The following is a 19,831-nucleotide window of genomic DNA, read 5'->3' as shown; positions in this document are numbered from 1 at the left end:
CATCCGATTTCTACTCCGAGCTCTCCAGCCAGTTCAAGTCAGCCGATGCTGTTGCTTGCTCTGTAACTTTCCTTCTTTTCTTCACTTCCTCCAGTACTGTTCGTTATTGTTTGTCGAGTGCAAACTCAAAACGGTCATTGTGTTGATATCCAGTTGCTGGTGTGCGACAGGTTGCCACAAAGCAAAATGCAGCCGTCACGATGATACCTGGGGCTGGAAAATAAACAGTTGTGAAGTGTGGTTTCTCAGCCTTTGGACGCTACGGGAACAAGAGCTCCAGGAACATACATACTGTTAAAATAATTCAGAAGCACGAAGTTTAAGGTCAGAACATATGTAGTGTATCTTCAATGTAACTATGGACACGGTATAAAAGAAAACTTAAACTGTTTACATTCAACAGGCTTTATTGTTAATATGCAGCAATTTTTTGGCCCCTCATAAAGTCACTCGTATCAAAATTAAAATCATCTTTTGACATTCAAATATTTCAGGCCAAACATACCATGTTTGTGGTAAAGTGCAAAATTCTACATCACCTGAAACTGAACTCTGCATAGGAACATGTCACATTTTTTAAACAATGCATTTACTGCTTTTAAAGCAAAACTATGAACAAAAGTTACTCTGTAAACTGTTAAAACAATGCAAATTGTTTTTTTTTTATCTAAACAGCATGCCAAGCAAACAAACCTGTCAAAGTACCATCCACACACACTTCTTTTCTCTTTGGCTTGCAATGCTGAACGCCAGCATGAAACACCTGTTCAGGTGGACCAGCCAGCGGTCGTTGCTTCACTGATCTTCAGATCGCTTTAGGTCAACACGCCAACAAAAAGTCCACCAACAGTACCAAAGAAAAGACTTTCTGTAACGCAACGAAAAACTGGGAAACAAGTCATTTAAAGTTTTCTTGTTAATGTGAGAAAATTCCAGAAACATTTTCCAAAGCTGCCTGTCTTTGACCTTTTTCTGCAGCAATTTTAATAGTGAAAGTTTCAGCAGGTGAAAGCTTTCTGAAACAAATTAGACTAATATGTAAATCGTTAAATACAGGCAGATTTCTCGTGTATTTTGTAAAATATTTATCAAAGTAGTGGAAAACAGGGCATGGCAAACATGCAAAGTTATTTCCATATTTATTCTGAATCCTTCCGGCTGCACGCTTGTTAACACACATTAGAAATGTGTGTGTACATGATGCAGCACGTGTCTTCTGGGATTTAAAGCACCTGAATTATGGTCAGCGGTGGCATCTGGCAGTCAGTTTGAAGTCCTGCTGAACCGAAGCTCAGCGGGAACCAGCGAGAAGCTTCGAGGCGAAATGTGGCTGCTGCTCGTCTTTCACGCCACACACTCAGGATGAAGATGGCAGCAGCGTCCAACCACAGTTAAGGATCGAGTGCTCTGTTAGGTGTAAAAATATATATGTATACAACAAGTTCCTCTTTAAACCCCTCTCTCTTCCTCATCCTCTTCCTCCCCATCTTGGTTGTCTTCATCTTCTTCCTCTTCCTCCTCCTCTTCCTCCCCTGGGCTGTAGAGGTCGTCGGCCAGCTCGCTCTGATCATGCGCTTCCTCGTCTTCGTCATCTTCTTCCTCTTCCCCCTCACTCCTCATTTCCTCCTCGCTGCTGTCGAGGTCGTCATCATCGTCGTCGTCATCGTCTTCCTCTGCGGCTTCTTCTTCATTATCCTCCTGCTCCTCCTCCTCTTCCTCAGGATCTGAGAGATGACCTGATGGGCAACAAAGTTCAGAAGTTCATATAAATATTTTTTTAAGTTTGAAGAGTTTTTACAATTTTAAACAACTTTTAGTGAGAAACAAGTTCCTTGTGTTTCCAAACTGGGACAGTCTCAGCAAAGAGACACGAGGAAGAATAAAAAACTCACACAGGGAATTAATGGCAGCAACAATGTGACATGGCAGCTCTTCATCAAGAAATTTTCTCATCTCCTCCTCCATCATCACTCCAAGGACCTCCGTCTCCATGTCCACGTACTCCGGGTAGAACATGTTTTTCCTCAGCTGTCTGCGGCACCTGCAAAGAAAACGCGACGTCTGACGTTAACTGTTAAAAATGTTTAAATGTTACGTTATTAATGAGCCAAGTTTTTATTATTTACCATTAAAAAATAAACATTTTGGTTAAAGCTTCTCAAATGTCACGTTTTTCTGATTTCTTTTTTTTTTTTTTTTTAATAAAAAAATAAATAAAATAAAAAAAAAGTTTTTCTGATTTCTTTTTTTTTTTATAAAAAAATAAATAAATAAAATAAAATGTTTTTCTGATTTCTTTTTTTTTTATAAAAAAATAAATAAATAAAATAAAATGTTTTTCTGATTTCTTTTTTTTTTAAATAAAAAAATAAATAAAATAAAAAAAAAAGTTTTTCTGATTTCTTTTTTTTTTATAAAAAAATAAATAAATAAAATAAAATGTTTTTCTGATTTCTTTTTTTTTTTAAATAAAAAAATAAATAAAATAAAAAAAAAAGTTTTTCTGATTTCTTTTTTTTTATAAAAAAATAAATAAATAAAATAAAATGTTTTTCTGATTTCTTTTTTTTTAATAAAAAAATAAAATAAAATAAAAAAATGTTTTTCTGATTTCAACATTTATGCTGATTTTTTTACAATAAAAAGATGGAACCAAGTTTTAACACATAAAATGTAGTAAGATCAATACAGAATCTATTTATTTATTTATTCATTTAATTTAATGAACCAATGCACATTAATGAACACTTTGTACATGACACTGTGTAAATATGTCGGAATTAGCTAAGAGCTCTTTTCCGTCCGTAGTTCATTTACAGACAAGATATACAAGAGATTTCATTTACAATATACAATATAAAAAAAACAATCAAACCTCCTGGATTTATTTAAATGTGCCGTTAAATTGTGGGTGGCATGATCCCACATCAAGGGTGTCCAGTTTCAGTCCTCATGATAACTAGGCTGCACTTTACAGATGTTTCCCTGCTTCAACACACCTGATTCAAATAAAATGGATCTCCACAACAACCTGTTAATGATCCATGAATTTCAGTCTCCCGCACTTTTTAAATGACCTACCAGCTGGTCCATACAGAGCCGCATGTGGCCAGCATGTCCAGCAACACAACACTTACCAGAGGAGCATCAAACCTAAAGTATTGTATCTGGAAAACATTTAGATTCTATTAGAAATGGGAAAATCAGATTATCAGGTCTGTAGATAAGATAGACTACAGGACTACACGGTGCGGTAAAACCCAGAGAAACCTGGATACTTGACAGGCAAGAGATTCAGAAGTGGACTTTTTTTAAACCACAACCAAACCTTGGTGAGGACAAGTGTAACCACAGGAACTACTACGATGCTAAAGACTGAAGCTCAGTCAGCATGGTCGAGCTTGTTTGTCCAGGATTGGACAGAAAAATATAGGAATTAGAAATAAACAACAATATACTAAGATAAAAGGATAAAAATGTCTGAACAAAAATAAAAGCAGTACTTACTCTTTTCCTGTTGTCTTGTATGCCTGAAATAAAGACAAAAATATATTTGAGCACAAAAACACACAAGGTCACATTCAAATAATCAATTCAAATGGTCAACAGACGATATTTTCTTCTCATGTTCGTTAAATGTGTAAAATGTGGATTTATTTCAGAAGACTGAAATATTTTCTTCCAGTCAGAGATAAGCTGACATTCAGACCATCTGATGCTTTATTAAACCCTGGACAGCGACGCAGCAGGTGTTATTGGTGCTTCGCTCTAAGCCAGCGGCACGTCTCACCTCGATGAAGCGAAAAGGGTCGTTTTCCTGCATCAGGCTTTCGATGCCACAGCGGACCTCCTGGAGGCGAGCCTGGTCCTGACAGATCCTGGAGATGTTCTTCTGAATGGCCGGCCCGTTGGTGTCACACTGAGTGCGTGTGCACTCTCTCAGCCTGAGGATGAAGCGCAGCACTTTGGCCTTCATGTCCTCGCCCAGTCTGGTCAAACACTGCTCAGTGTCATCCATGAACTTCTAGATGACCGAAGGAAGAGCGTCAGCAGGATGCTTCGTGTCTTATTTCATGTCAAATTCAACAACCTAGTTTTCATTCTAAGACTGAGCTTCATTTTCTAAATACGTTTCTATATTATTAGTTTTCATTCAAAACGCGCTGCTTAACATCAAAAATCCACTTTTGTCCCATTTACATTAAAAACAGCCTCGATCTTCCACTGACTGGCAGCCGGGAGACTTGCTCGCTTTTATTAATTAACCATGAAGATAACAAGTCACCAAGTGGTCACAAGTGTTTGCTTTGGTCTGGACGTAGTTACAGTGTTTGACGTCATTTATTATTAATAATATAACAACAGATAAACACATCTTCCATTTATTAACAGAAAAACGCTCCATCAGCATCTTCATGGCTCTGTCCATGGTCCTGAAAATGTTTGTTTTAAGTATTAAATTAGAAATAGCTGAGAGGTATAAGAGTTGTTTCACTGCTTTAAATCAACATATTGAAACTACACCACATTCAGGGTTTGGGATTTTTTTAAGGGATTTTATATAATTCGGTTTTAGGCTGGGTTTTGTTTGCTTGTTTGTGAAGGAAAAAAGTGCTCACCAATAACAAATTAACCTCCAAACTCACAGTGAGCCTGTTTACATCCAGACCAGGAATCTGAAAGTTCCTAATTTCTGGAGTTGAAACATTCAAATGATCATGTAGACGCTTTATAATCTGAGAATGATAATAACATTCAAATAATGGCGGTTATCTGGTTATGAGGAATGGGATTAACCTAGATTTCCACCCAGACCAGTATATCTGATTTAATTTTTCTTACATTTGCATATGTGGAAAATCATGAAGAGGTCTGTCATTAACATTAAAAGTGTAGCAGCGTGAAAACATGGCGGCAGGGTTCAGCTGCAGCGTCTCACGGTGCCTCAAACTCAACCAGGAAACGGGATGCTGCCCATGACTGAACACTGCTTGTGGAAGCCCCACTGAGGTTGTCAGTTTTTATTAAATAAATTGATAAATGTACATTTGATGCACTAAACCATCATATCATAGCAGTTATGTCACCTTCCATCAGCTTTGTTCTGGAGCCAAAAATGATTTGTTTACTCCTTTTTTTTACACCTTGCAGGTAAAGAGATGATGGAGGCAGAACAGCAGGTGGCATAGTTCAGCAACACAACATTTAGTGGGACTGAACATAAACATCTGTCATTACACATTTAATTACAGAAAATGATCTGAATTAGGGGGCGGGGGGTCTGCTTTCTAGAGGTCTGTTTTCTGGAAGTGACCCTGGATGATCTAGTTGCAAACAATACAGAAATACATCAATGAAGGAGCCTTATAGGCGTTTGCATGAAGAGAATAAAGGTTTCTCAAATCCGTATTAATCTACCAGCTCTGCAGAATAATTCAGTCCATACATGAACATCAGAAGTCTTGCAGGCTTTCAGTAGGACCTGGTCTAACGTGGACAAAGTCCCCAAAAAGTAGAGGAATCACCCTTTTTATCAGACATCAGTGACTTCAGCAACGTCAGGCCTCTGAACCGTGATGTTATTTACCTTATTTAAATGGCGGCATGCCCTTTCTGACTCCACACGGTCACACGTTCACCATTCTCCTCCACACCGATGTGCAGAAACAAACGTACGTCCACACGCAGGTGAGCAAACTCCCCCCAGCCGACAGGCAGAGCCCGCGTCGGAAAATGTGGCGTAAATAACAAATAACCAGGCTTTCCTAATTTATGCTTCATCCTGCCAATAAAACCAGCGTACTGTAGTTTGATCGTAGCTTTATCAAACGTTTACAGCTGGTCTGTTCTTCAACGTCTCTGCTCTATCGTACCAATCTGCGGCCGGATCTGCAGCCGGATCTGCGGCCGGATCTGCGGCCGGATCTGCGGCCGGATCTCTCAACCACATGTTTTCCAAGGCCCAGCTCAGCTTCTGATTGGTTATTAAGGTGCGTCCTGAGAGCAAAGCAGCGTTCATCATTGGTAGATTAACTCAACCGGACAACAGTCCACATTAGTGCACATTAACTTATTTAATAGTCGTTTTCTTTTTTTTTTCAGCCCACATACTCTGCAAGCTCCGGCAAGATGCCAGAATACTTTAAGCCCTGTAAAACAAAACTCTCCTTAAGCACCATAGAAGAAGAGCTACAGCATTTCTAATCACGATTTTAAACTATTTTGGGCATGTTAATGCTTGAAAATGTGACCTGGTTGAGTAGTGATGTCATAGATTACATCACCACCGGTGTGTGAGGAGCATGGGATTAAACACGAGGTGAAATGTGTGTTTACAGCTTTAGACCTCATTGACTGAAGATTCTTCCTGCATTTGTCCTTTTTTCTCCCATTTTTAATGTTTTAAAGGGAAAAGTCAATCAGCAGTTTTAGGAGAACACAGTTTGACAAATATCACAATTTAGCCTGAATATGACTTTTATACAAACATGTACTAACCCCATGATGCTAACAACATGAAAAAAACAATAAAAAAACATTAAAAAATAAAGAGACAAGACGACAATGAAAAATCAGACGCTTCTCAGAGCAGCTTCTACCTTATTCTGCCGCTCCTTCTCCCTCTGCTCCTGCAGCTTTTTCTCCGCCATGCTGAACTTCCTCTCCACCCGGTACAGCTGCTTGTCCAGCGAGCCCTGGTGGGCATGAAGCGGCGTTAACGGACAACATGCTCAGAGTTTTAGACGTAAATCTAGAAATGAAACGTGTGGCTGATTACTGCTCTCAGCTACTCCGTCTGAGCTTTCCTTCTCTCACCATGAGCCACTTATGTCTCGACTTCAAAGTAAATCTTTTTCAGCAGAAGATATTTAAGTCCTGTAAATCTGGACACTATAAATATATAATAAATATAAATAAATAAATAATAATATATAAAAGACTGCATATGCTTGATGTCGGTGTATGACACAGATCCATACCTGAACACTACATATTTTATTTCACGATGACTCTTTTTACAGAACTTATTAACTTTAACATTAAATGGTTTTATTTACTTTCATAACAGAAATGAAAAAATAGTGAAAATATCCTGCTTTTCTTTTTTAATCAGTGTATGCAGGGACATGAGGAACGTACACGGATTTTTCCACCTCTTCATTGGTTACCCAAAAATTTTTTTATATTTATAACATTTATTTATAACAAAGACACAGGTCTGTCCTTTACGTTGTCTGTCCCCGTCCGCTTAGCATTGAGTATCAAACAGAGCATTTAGCTTATTTAGTTTAACTTTTTTAACCATTTAAAGCTGTGAATAAACTGAAAGGAGTAATAACACAGAACAGGTGTAATGGTGTGAATATTTAAATTAACCGGCTTCTTGTTCATGTTTTTATTTTCTAGATATTTTCTTGTTGTTTTTTTGTTAATGAATTGTACGTTAATAGCTGACATTAAAATGTGGTCTCATTTAAAAAAAACTAGCTTTTTAACAGGGGTTGGACCTTTTTATGTCCACCACAGCTCAGGTGTGTTTTCACCCACAGGTGGCGATTTGAGCGTCCCTGGGATATTTAATTTTTTATTTCTATTTCTTATATTCTTCTATTTCCTAACTTGCTGTGTTAAACTCCTGTGATGGTGGTTTGGTAGGACATGGTTGGAATTAATGGACATATTCATGTTTGTATATGAAACTAAAGAAATAAAATTCCAAATCTGAAAAGGTGACCGATAACACGGATCAATCAGACCAAACACCCGATTGGGACGTCCCTCACAACTGATGCCAGTGTTTTTTTTATATTATTAACACAAACCAATCAAACAACACATTATGATTCACCAACATCTATTACGTTAAATGGGGTTAATTTGCATTCTGGCTGTTTTATTTCATCGTCCCTCCACCTGACTCTCCCGCTTCCTCCACCTCACCTTGGCCGACTCCTGCCTGTCAAACCAGAGCAGATGTGAAGATGCAGTTTTTAAATCAGGAGCTGGTCTAATGTCATCTCGGTTTCCAAGAATTCAGTGGAATCGTCTTTCACACATCTGGCCTATCGCAGTGTTTACATGTGCTGACAAGACTTTAGAAAAGTTGATTATCTGCTTGAAAAACTGTCTCACGGTTCAGAAACGCCTCCTCGTAATGCTTTCACTCTGATCGGTCTATTAATTTACTCACTCGTATCACATACGCCCGGCGCCTGTGTTTACCGTGCACGGGGTCAGTTAAACGGCGTGCTCCAATGATCCATTTATCTCCAATAACCTTATTAAATGTACTGGAACTAAAGCAGATGTCCAGCAGAGCGGACATCAAGCTTCTATAAACACGCTTCAACATTAATGTGAAACCATTTATTTTACAGCATTTTGAAGGCGCGGCGCTAACAACGTAGCCGCGGTAGCCGTGGTAGCCGTTGTAGCCGCGGTAGCCATGGTAGCCGTGGTAGCCATGGTAGCCATGGTAGCCGTGGTAGCCGCGGTAGCCGAGCCAATGTAGCGGAAACACTGAAGCTTCTTTTTTACTGTGATTTTAAACACGAGTTGTTCACAATGCCTAGTTTTTCATGGGAAAAATGAGGCATCGATAGCAGGTTTACTGCGTCTGTCAGGGATGCAGGACCTGTGTGTCACACCAAGACAAAAGACTCATCTGGAGCGTCCATCAGCTGGACACCTCTGGCCTGTCGGCAGCTCTAGAGCCCAGGAACACGGAGAAAAGGTTAAACATGTTTAATGTTTTTATAGACCGATCAGGGCAAGCACCAAAACATGAATCACGTCTGAAAGACGAACAGATCTGAAAATATCATCTGAACTTTACAGAAAGTAAACAAACGCTGGATAAAAGGGACAGTTGGCCAGTAAATGAAGAGAAGGCCACTAACACGTGTATTGTTAAGACGACCCTTTAGGTCAGGTTGAGTTTTGTCTGATTCCACTCAAACATTCAACAGGTTGTTGAGTCCACAGCAATGAACTGGAAGCATCTCTGTTCAGGAGACTGAAAGGACAGGAAGTGAGTTTAACACCCCCACAAAGGCTCCACGGGGTCATGTGACTCCTTCGTTCATTCGCACGCAGCCAACAACTGTCACCATCCACGTGTCGGGACTTCCAGATTCATCACAGCCCTCTGCCTGAGCCACACATTCACAAAGCTGAGATACAGCAGACTCTGGATTTCATGATATAAAACTCATTTCTATAGAAAAATGCAGCTATTTTCCCAAATATGGGACCCTGTGGGAGGAAGGTGGTGATGATAAAACAGAGTAACCTTCACATTTAGAACATACCGAGTGTTCTAGCGGTGTGAGAGGATCAGAAGGTTTGCTTATTACACCCACGCTCACCTTCATGGAGCTCCATGAAAATATAAACCATAAAAACGCCCGGCAGCCTGAAATGTACCTTGAGATCTTTCATGGTGTTTTTCAGGGTCTTGATGGTGTGTCCTGCGTGCCCTCCCTCTATGGTGCAGGCGTTGCACACACACATCTTGTCATCCATGCAGTAGTATCTGGGAAGCAAATTAAAACTGGGCTCAGACAGACGACAACACAACAAAACGTTTCTAGACCAATCTCGACATTTATTTAGAAAGTTTTTAAAAGTGGCCCCTAAAAACATGCTCACTTCAAAAAGCCAAAAAACCTTAAGAAAAAATTCCAGCCAAACGTTTGCTTCACCCTAGAAATCCTCGTCTATTTACAATCAAGACCTCAAACAGCTGCTTTCTCATTTAACTGAGATGTGATCAGCTGACTGAACACCAACAATATTAAGGAAAGAGAAACTACTTCATTTTTTATCATTTTTTAAACTTGGCCTCGTCATCCTGCCTGGACCCCAATTTAAACTAAGCTCAACTCGGTCCTGACGGCTTCATTCATTTAAGCTTTTTAAATGATTCTTTAATCTTTTCATGGATTATTGGTTCTAGATTTTTTCACTGTTTTTGTTTGTTTTTTTTTTTTTTGGTCAAAAAGTATGTGGGGGGGGGTTTGGACTGATGCTCAGTTTCTTTAAGATATCACCTTTAGAAATCATACTTTTACCTTCATTACTTTAGAAACAGTCAGTGACTAAATGAACGAAACTGTTATTACAACCAAAGCACAAATATCACGTTAATGAAAAAGTGTAAAAACATAAAATAATAATTCTTCAGTCAAGTCTTTGACTAAGAACCAGCACCAGCTCATGGAAAAGAAAAAACTCAAAACACTCATTTATGCAGTTATTTGTGGCTAAATTTATGGACTTCCCCTCACAATTAACAGTGCAAATTATGCTTCCTACCTGTAAATCTCATCATGATCGGGGCACTTCCTCCTCCAGAAGTCATTCATTGGCTCGGTTAGAGGATGCTCCCGGAAGGCTGGCAGCTCCAGATGTGGCCTGACATGCTCCTGGCACATTGACACCTCACACTTCAGGCATGTCTTGACTGCAAAGGTCAAAGCTGCAGGAGCAGCAGCAGCTTCCTGACCGGCGCTCCCGTCCTGAGCCGCGGAGGCAGCAGAGGACACATCGCCCGACGCCTCGGCGGCTGCAGAGGGGCAGTAGTCACACGGAACGGCACACACACTCCTGACCGGCTGGACTGCCAGAGAAGACGGCTGTAGTTCCCTGGATTTTCCCTGGGTTGCAGCTGTGGCTCTGCGTCTGTGACGGTAGTCGTCAGCTATGTTGGCTAGTTTGAAGTTTTTCTGAAAGGTCATGCCACAGCGGTGACTGTCGCGGCACTCTGGACAGCGGAAACGGCCTCGCTCGGCCTGCCGCTTTAGGCGATCGAGGCAGGTTTTGCAAAAGTTGTGGCCGCAAGGAAGCAAGTGGGGGTCGCGGTACAAGTCCAGGCACACGGGGCAGGTGAGCTCCTCCTGCAGGACTCTAGACTGCTCTGACTGGGCAGAGGCCATGTCTCTGTTCAGTTACCACAGAGGTGAACTGGAGATGGACGGATGTCGTGAAAGACAAAAAACTGCTGAAAAGATGGACTGACAAGATGTGGGGAAAGGAATTTAGGCGGATGGGTCCGGGAAGAAGGCAAAACCAAGCAGGAGAGAGAAGAGGGAGGGAGATGGAGAAACCTGTCCTGTGTTGATGCTGAAACAAATTTAAACAAAGAAATGAAGTTAGCCGTTTTAAGCCATTTATCAACTAGCTTTAACTTGTTAATGCAAACATTCACTGCTGGTTTTAAAGTCCCAGGCTGAAATGTTAAAAAATAGAACCGGATAAAAATACTCGACCCACGGTAACGTCCATAAAGTTTACTCTCAGCCAGATTAACAGACACACAATAAGATCTGAAAACAGTAAAAACTTTTTTGTTGATTAATCTGACATGACTTTACTTTCGTAGAGCAAAGCATTTATTCACCTGGTAATGCTTTAAGGCCTAAAACAGAAAAACCAGATTAGTTTTGTTTTTAATGAGAACAATTAAAATAAAAACTTTGTTTTGTTTGTTTTTTTGTTTGTTTTAAGACATTAGAAATGTTCACATTTGACTGGATCTACTAGTTTTCTCAACAAGTCGCACCACTGAGAGCATTTGGTTATGAAGTCTGATAAACTAAGCCACTTTTCTGATGTTTGATAAAAATAAAAACATCTGACTGCTTCAGAAAGTCTAAAGAACAAAGATGGTTGGAGAAGCTCTGAACGTCCATCGTGGTTATTTACACGCCTCGTTTCTCCACCACGTCCTTCTGATGTGAACCAACAGAAACCAGTTTCTAACTTTGGACCTGGATCATCAAGCAGGTGTCACGTGGTCCAGCTGCCTGAAGCTGCTGGAAGCAGGTTGTAGTTTGTTTCTGACCTCCAGACACCCTGGAAACCTGCTGTGTTTACTTCAGGTGTCCCCGGCAGGCTGCGTTTCTTCTAATCCTTTACCTGTCCGCCACACACAGCTGCCACAGCTGTTCACGTAGCGTGTTTTCCTGATAACTGCACCAACTGTCCGTTAACGGGTCAACCGTCAATTAGCTAACCTGCCCTGCTACACTAATCTCCTCGTAGCTCCTGGGACAGCAAACACGACCAGAACAACCACTCTCCGCTTCTCACCTCCACAGAGTGACTACAGAAACCAGGCTTCGTAAAAAGGTGGATTCCCACGGCTGAAAAGTCGCTCTTTGTCGGTTATGCTAACGTGTGAAATCTCGGAGCCGAGGTGCACCTGCCGCGCCGGAGCTAACATGTTAACATTCCCACCCGTTAGCGCTCTTTTCTTTCTTTTTCCTGCTACCACTGAGTCCGCAAACAGTCCGCTCTAGTCCGAGTAAATACTCCAAACACCGCGTTTAGCTTCTCCATCTGGAGGTTTCGGGATTAGACACAAAAGGACGAGTCGACACACACCTGTGGGACAGACAGACGGACGGCCAGTGAAATGAAACTGAGGCTGAGCAGCGCAGGGAGATGCGGGAAAATGATGCCTTCACAGCTCCTCGGAAATGTTGGCTTCACGTAATGTAGTTTCAGTAATAAGTAACCCTTCTTAAAACACAATCTAATATTAGTTGTTTTTACAGTGTTAATTGTTTTATTTTATGTGCTATTTAAATACGAATGCGTGGTAACGTAGGGGCTCTAAATTATATTGTGTCATGATGTACTTTGTCAATTTGCCACTTTAGATCTTTGATCTTGTTTAATAAGGGTGAAACGATATTATTAAAACGGTGGCAATCTTTGTTCCTTGGGGCCATGTTAAGTGCATGCAGATGTCAAATAGTTTGACTTCTTTGCATTCATGTTTTAACACAAATTATGTCTCGAGGGAATACACACTAACTGGTAAGTTGTAAAGCGGCAGTCATGAAATATCAGAACTCGTTGTAAAATGTCCGACTATGCCTGAACGCAGCAAGGTTTCACAAAGGTCCGTCAAGCTGGTTTTATGGAGTAAAAGTGACATAATGAATTAATTAAACACATCATTAAATAATTACTTAAATTAGTCATTAATTAATTAAAATGAGAATTAAATACATTAATGTGTTATTAGGTGTATTATTAATTCATTAAAATACAAATGAATGTATGTAAAAACATATATAATTATTTCAGTATTTAATTAATTATTTCACAGTTTTGTGTTGCAGAGCATCATGAATTTATTTTATCTGTCAACCTAGTCCATCAAACTCAGTGGGCGGATCCTGCTGATTGGTTACCCTTTCCACAAGTCAAGGCAAACACACACCAGATAACGTATCACTGCAGAGCAGGTGAACACAGTCCAGCACACTGTGTGGCGTTGTTCCTCTGTGTTGGTTTAGATACTCTGTTAAAAAAACCCAGAGAACAAACTTTTATTACCGGCCGCAGAATATCAGGGAGTGTGTGAGGAGAAGGAGCTGCTGAGAGAAGCAGCGGGTTTGATTGCAGAAGTTTTAAATAGAACTTCTTGGTTCTCCAGAACTGCAGTCGGGTCAAACTCCAAACATCTGGTCCTGTGTGTGTTCTGCTTGTTGTGTCTGGTACCAGAGAAGAGGTGGAGTACTTCTTCTAAACTTGCAGTCACTCTGTGGTCAATATTTAGGTCGAAAATTGACGAAATAAGTCCAACAACTTAAATAAATTCTCTGCTTTCCTCTCTACAAGGTCTGGGTCAGCAAGTCCTGCTTCCACATCATCTGCTAGCTCTAAGAGGTCTCTCACCATCTCCCTGAAAAGTTCATCCATCATCTCTCTCCAGCCTCTCAGTTACGGACCAAAGCAATGGATCATACTGGACTAGCATTAGCCCCGTCCACTGAGTTTGATGGACTCGGTTGACAGATTTATTAAATTCATGATGCTCTGCAGCACAGGAGCAATTCAATACTGAAATAATTAATTAAATACTGACATAATTATATATGTTTTTACATACATTCATGAGTATTTTTAATGAATTAATGTTAAATTTAATAACACATTAATGTATTTATCATTTTAATTATTTAATGACACATTTAAGTAATTATTTGATGATATAATTAATTCATTGTGTCACTTTCACTCCCCCACAGGTTTCAATGCACCCAGTAAAGTGGCAGTTAATAATCAATCAATCAATAGAACAAATACAAACAAATAATCAATTACAAATATAGTTTTTATTGCTAAAATAACACCACACATAGAAAAAAACACAAAAATATTAAATAATATAAAAAAAATTTAACTGAAATGCAGCCCAAAACATAAATGTAAATTCAACCTTAAATCTTTATATTTTACGTGCGCTCTTTATTGTTGCAACAAGTTTCAGAAAAACGCATCATATTAATCATCGTTCATTAACAGTTTTCACCACTTCACGGTAATGATTAGGATAATGTTGTTTAATAAAAATATCCAAACATCTAAACCTTCACAAAATCCAATAATCAAGAATAACTTCCTGCATTTAAAACATATTTAACTTCTTATCTGGTCACAAACCTTTTATTTTTCCAAAAAAAGGAACATAGTTTCTCTGGAGGTTTGAGGATTTTTTTTACTTTTGCATGAAGACATTTTACTTTCTGTCCAGCACATTGTATTGCTGTTTAAAAGCGTGTAATCCTCGCAGTCTTTAAGTCTTCACTAACAGTCACTGTCTTCTCCAGAGGCTCCTACTTTGAAGATGACCGGACCCCGGATGTTGAAGGCGAGATAAAACAGCATGGGGCTTTGTGATGGACCATCTGCTTCACTCGCTGTCCGAGCCTTTATTTTCTTCCCTCCTGCACAAACAAACATTTCCTCGTCTTTATCTGTTGCAGAGGGCTTGCATGGCTCTACTGAGACAGGGAAGAGGATATCTTTGATTTCTGGAACATGCCACACCTTCCCACTGAACCACAAATCATTGATCCTCTTCTTCTTCTTTTGTGTTTTATTTTGTACGTTAACAAGCTCAGCATCTACTTTTCTTTCCACAATTGCGTCCAGCCTTGACTTGTGAATCCATCTGCTCAGTCCTGAGTCCTTTCCCAGAAAGAACAGTGGCAGCAGGTAACGTCCTCTGAAGTATTTGGCATAGCCACGTCTCTCAAATGCTCCTTCCATGAAAGTGACATATTGTTGAGGGTCAGGGTCAAACGTGTGGTCAGGAGAAACTTCTGCAGATTCTCTTTCCGTGTCATTATTCTCATCAACATCCTCATCGTCCCAAGTTCTGTCTTGAAGCTCATCATCCTCTGAAGTCTCTTGTTTCAACTCTTCCTCGTCCTTTTGTTGCACCTGGAGCTGTTCCTCTGGCCAAAACAGCAGCAGAAGTAAAAGGTAGAACTCAGGACTTTGATGTGACACCTCACTGTGCAGGAAGCAGTGAATGATCGTCTGAAGTTCTCTCACCAGGCTGTGCTGGGGAGAATTGGGCATCTTGTTGTTTAAGATGATGTTGGAGAGGATGTACCTCTCCGCCATTTTAACGTCATCAGCATTTTCCTCATAGGCAGCTTTCAGAAGATCTCGGACTGTCTCCAAGGTGGACTTTGTTTTCTCAGTCTCGTTAAACCCAGCACGCTTTTCCTTCGATGTGAAAAGGCTGTGATTCAGACAATCGAGAAGACCCGCAAAGCTTGTGGAGTCAGCCGCTGTTCTTTCTGTGTAGCATTCATAGCAAAGAGCAACATCCTTCCAGAAGTAATCTGGCTCCACGGTTGTCATGTCAGGCTTGGAGTAGCACAAATACCATTCAAAAAACTCAAACTTCTTTTTGACTTCTTCTCCTAGATGTGGAAAATAAGTTGTGGCGCCGGTCTTTCCGAGTTTGTCAGTGACTGTCTTTGCAACTTGAATGAAACCAAAAAGGCCTCTGTTGTTGAAGAAAGAAGAGATGTTCACAGTTCCAGCAATTTCATTCATCTCTGGTCCTTCTTCATTCTCAGCTTTCTCCTCCACATCTTTAAATGCTCTGAAAGCTTTTCTAGCCATTTCTACAAAATTTCTCTGTTGCCTTGTCTTTCTTAAAAGGTTCTTATACAACTGTCCAAGAGTATCAGCAACATAGGAGTTGTTTTGAGCTCTTCTGATGGCTTTCTTTGCCCATTGTTCTGCTTTTTTATAATCAGGGGGGTATCTTCCTACATAACACAGACGAGCAACAGTTTGGGGGAAAATGTGCATTTGTCTAAATTTAAATGATGCCAAACTCAAGACTTGTACAGCTTGATAAAAATGTTCTTCAACTAATATGTCTGTAATTAGCCTTGAGAACTTTTCTTTCCAGTTCTCACCCATTTCTCTCTTTGTCAACAAATCCTTGATGAACTGGATTACACATGACTCAGAGTTAATACCTCTACAAAGACACTCCATGCATTTCATGACCATGACACTTCTGGACATGCCCAACCCAGCCAGCAGCTCCACAGATCGCTTTGCAATCACCTGGTGAATCAAACATACTTGTTCAGGACTTGGACTGAGTAGGTTAATAAAAGGAGCCATTCTTTCTTCAAATGGGGGGCCTCCATCAATTGGGTCAGGTGGTCCTAGGATCCGTTGACACTCCTCCATGCACAGGTAAGAGTCAGGAACATATGCATTCAATAGTGCCAATATAGAGAACAGTTTGGTGTTGTTGGATAAAATGTTATTTTGTACATATTCTGAAATGAGCTGTTCACAGTTCTCAAATAAAATATCTGCTTCATCATCATCCAGGAAGCCTTCATGTTCTTCGAAGTTAGTTTCCATGGCGAAAACCTGATGTTTAGCTTAAAAATCAGCCGTGTTCAGACACCTGCAGAGTTAAAGATAAGAGAGTGGTAAACATGCTGTTTCAAAATATATAATGATGTATCCAGACGTGATGTATTAAACACCCAGAACAAGTAGATGTACAACACATTCTCCCTCCCCACTCATCACACACTCATAAGCTCTCAGACAGAGCGTCACTGTGGGTACAGCTCTGGTATAAGTTTTACATGTGAAAATAACGGTGATAAATTGGTCAGAAATGCCCACATTTAAAAGGTGACGTATGGAGGAGCTACGACAGGGATGTAAGTTTTCTGTGTAGCAAGCAGTGATGTGCGGTCAGGAGAGGCAATATTAATGTTTTCCACTGATCTGTGTTAAAATGCATTTTCAGTAGGACTCTCTTCTGACATTTTATTAATTAAAAATCATTGGATTTGAGTATTTCCTGATCAGATCCAGGGCAGAAACCCCGGGTGAGGCTGCGGCGAGCTGGGCCTTTTCTGACTGGTGATCCAGTACAAACTGGGTTCATGACGCGTTTCTGGTCTTCAGCATATCCAACATGAACATTACAGAAATATGTGTTATACACCACGACTCTCCACCGTCTGTGTAACGTCTTTAATGTGTTTGTGAGAGAATTATTCCTGGTTATCGTACAATAAAGTGCAGAGAAAGTCAGCAGGTGAGCAGGCAGTACTCTGCCTCACCTCAAGGGGGCGTAGTGCAGGTGAAAAGAGGGGACCTGCACGTCACACACCTGTTCACGGGAAAATTATGTACAGCCTGAAAATGAAATCTAACATTTCTGTGTAAATTAGGTTCCCCATAAAAATCAAGCTGGTACAGTTATTTATTTATTTTTATTTTATTTATTGCTGCTGTTTATTGTACACAGTTCCACTCTGGGTCTGTGTCAGATCAGGCAGGGTTACTGAAGCTGTAGTTCGTCCTGATATCATAGAAGAATAATGAGGAACTTGATCAGGAAAATGTGAACCAACTGAAAAGTGTTCCTGTGTGTTGACTAGAGTGAAAACAGGTGAGAAGCCCGGGGTGACACTGAGGGTGACGGTAAATTTATAGCTTCTGGGAAAAATATTCTTTTATCTTATTTATTTGTTTTATATTTTGCGCTCACCTGAGTATAACAGGGCTGTCCTCTTGTTATCCATCTTGTCTCCCAACATTTGTAGACAGGAAGCAGAGAAACGCAGCAGGAAGGATCCTCAGAGGAAGCTGAAACGTAAACGGGGTTTACATATCAGGAAGAATAAAATCCTAATTAGCCCTTGTTTTAGACACATCAGCTGAATGATCCAGGCGGCACTCTGCGTCCCGCTTCACTTTCAGCTTCTAGTAGATGCTGGTCCATCAGCAGCTTCGAGGGGAGGGACTGGATGGACCAGCAGCCTTCATGGCTACTAAAAGCCATGATTCTCTGCCAAGAACTGAAACGTATCATGTTTGCCTCTGTAATTTCTGTTCTTAAAAGATCCCGAAATGGGTATTATTTTCTTTTTTAAAAAGTTATTTCATTCAGTTTCAAACACTGAAATTAAAGATAATCCAGGAGTATCAGTTATACCCTGCTTTCTCCATTTTTATTGGAGGATCATTTTTTTCTTGACAAATATAAAAAGGGTCGAGTTATCTTGTTGAAGTGGTCACAACCAGAAGCAAATAAACACACCAAGGTTACCAAATCATTGGCTTGTACTATCAAACTTCCACAGCAACTAAAAGCTCTATTGACATTCAGAAAATTCAGCTTCTTAAAATAATAGAACATAGTTGGTCTCCATAAAGTTTCATCAGCTCAGAAAACGTTCAAGAGCTTTTGAGCTTTTTAGTTATTTGACAATGATAGTGTTTGGACTATAGAAGGATGAAAAGAAGAATAAGAAAACACACACACATATATATATATATATATATATATATATATATATATAACAAAAAAAGATAAATATATAGTATATATTTTGCCTTTTGTGTTTCTTGTCTATTTCTATTAATGTTATATATCTTATTTATTTTATTTTGCACATAAAGTCTTCATTCATCATGAATTCATCACAAGCAAACATTCCAGAAGTTGTAGTAACACAGGACAAACATGGCTTTACTGTACTTGAGTCTTAAATGTTTACTTTTACCTGCCACATTTAAACACAAATGTCAAAGTGTCTGTGTGGAGGAGGGACCCAAATACAGGACGGAGCCAGAGGCAGGGGGATGTTGGAAAAGATGGATTATTGGATAGATTCAACTAAACAGGAAGAACAGCTAAAGACAAGAAACCAAAACTCTGAAACACACTAATGACAACATAAAACACGAGGGAACACCAGGAGAGGTCGGCTAGGGAGTGACTACATGGAAACAATGAGGACTGGGCAGAGGAAAATACATAAATAAAAGCCGGAGGTAAGCATGCACTGAGGGAGCAGGGATGCAACAAGAAGCAAATGAAACCAGGTGCAGAGAAGAAGAACGGAACGCATAATGCTACGAACTCTACGACATGAAACAGGAAGAAAATCAAGCTGTGCTCCCTCCTAACATGGACATGGACATTTATCTACACTGTTTCCTTGAATGAGAGCCTCGTTTTAAAATACAGAGAGCTGGAGAGCTACTTTCACCAGAAAAGACAAAAACAACCAGAATGATAACTAAAGATCAAATGCATGGTTTTAAAGTAATTATCCTCTAGCTTAACAAGGAGCTGAAACAATGCATTTATATAGATAGATATAAACTCCGATCACATTCACCCATTAAGAACAAATTTTAGAGAATATATCAAACACACACACACTCCCTCTGATGAGCTGATTGAAAATGTTGTTACCTGTTTCAGTTCCAGCTGTAGTGCAGGTGACTGAAGAGCGAACACGGCTGTTTATAACAGCTTCCACCTCGCCTGCTACATACCATGAATTCTTTTATGATTGTGTGTCACTTAGTCTCAGCACTCCTTCACACGTAGATGACAGCAGATTTATCACTGGGATTAAAATAGCTTCCATAGCTCGTGACTGAAAGACAAGGTACCGCCTATAAGTTGTGTTTCTTCAGAAATATTTTTAAGTCCTGCTTTCCTGTAAAGCAG

General features: G+C 39.9%; 2 protein-coding genes across 3 annotated transcripts; both read right to left on the bottom strand.

The window, feature by feature from the left end:
- Window positions 1-389: 389 nt before the first annotated feature.
- On the bottom strand, window positions 390-12,475 carry zgc:92594 (uncharacterized protein LOC436996 homolog). 2 transcript variants are annotated; one of them, XM_041986496.1, is made up of 8 exons: window positions 12,388-12,475; window positions 10,318-11,124; window positions 9,427-9,535; window positions 6,600-6,695; window positions 3,791-4,024; window positions 3,508-3,530; window positions 1,893-2,041; window positions 390-1,736 (listed from the first exon to the last, which is right to left on the bottom strand). In XM_041986496.1, the coding sequence occupies exons 2-8, from the start codon at window positions 10,935-10,937 to the stop codon at window positions 1,450-1,452; spliced, it is 1,518 nt and encodes a 505-aa protein (XP_041842430.1). In that variant the 5' UTR covers window positions 10,938-11,124; window positions 12,388-12,475; the 3' UTR covers window positions 390-1,449. The 2 variants fall into 2 exon arrangements, with proteins under 2 accessions (XP_041842430.1, XP_041842429.1); XM_041986495.1 differs by lacking the exon at window positions 12,388-12,475 and adding an exon at window positions 12,094-12,379.
- Window positions 12,476-14,157: 1,682 nt separating this feature from the next.
- LOC121640405 (sterile alpha motif domain-containing protein 9-like) lies at window positions 14,158-19,594 on the bottom strand. The gene is made up of 3 exons (XM_041986119.1): window positions 19,571-19,594; window positions 17,855-17,952; window positions 14,158-16,750 (listed from the first exon to the last, which is right to left on the bottom strand). The coding sequence occupies exon 3, from the start codon at window positions 16,702-16,704 to the stop codon at window positions 14,605-14,607; it is 2,100 nt and encodes a 699-aa protein (XP_041842053.1). The 5' UTR covers window positions 16,705-16,750; window positions 17,855-17,952; window positions 19,571-19,594; the 3' UTR covers window positions 14,158-14,604.
- Window positions 19,595-19,831: the final 237 nt, after the last annotated feature.

This window comes from Melanotaenia boesemani, chromosome 5, assembly GCF_017639745.1.
Source record: "Melanotaenia boesemani isolate fMelBoe1 chromosome 5, fMelBoe1.pri, whole genome shotgun sequence".
Taxonomy (NCBI): domain Eukaryota; kingdom Metazoa; phylum Chordata; class Actinopteri; order Atheriniformes; family Melanotaeniidae; genus Melanotaenia; species Melanotaenia boesemani.
Note: the sequence above shows the minus strand (reverse complement) of the source record. Positions and strands in the feature narration are given on the sequence as shown.

Bases quoted from the DNA above. Each gene is read 5' to 3' on its own strand.
- zgc:92594 (XM_041986496.1), bottom strand. From the start codon at position 10,937: ATGGCCTCTGCCCAGTCAGAGCAGTCTAGAGTCCTGCAGGAGGAGCTC. The intron at 9,536-10,317 runs GTAGGAAGCATA...TTTGCTTCCCAG, and splicing joins GATCATGATGAGATTTACAG to ATACTACTGCATGGATGACA. The intron at 4,025-6,599 runs GTAGAAGCTGCT...TCGGTCATCTAG, and splicing joins AGAAGGAGCGGCAGAATAAG to AAGTTCATGGATGACACTGA.
- LOC121640405 (XM_041986119.1), bottom strand. From the start codon at position 16,704: ATGGAAACTAACTTCGAAGAACATGAAGGCTTCCTGGATGATGATGAA.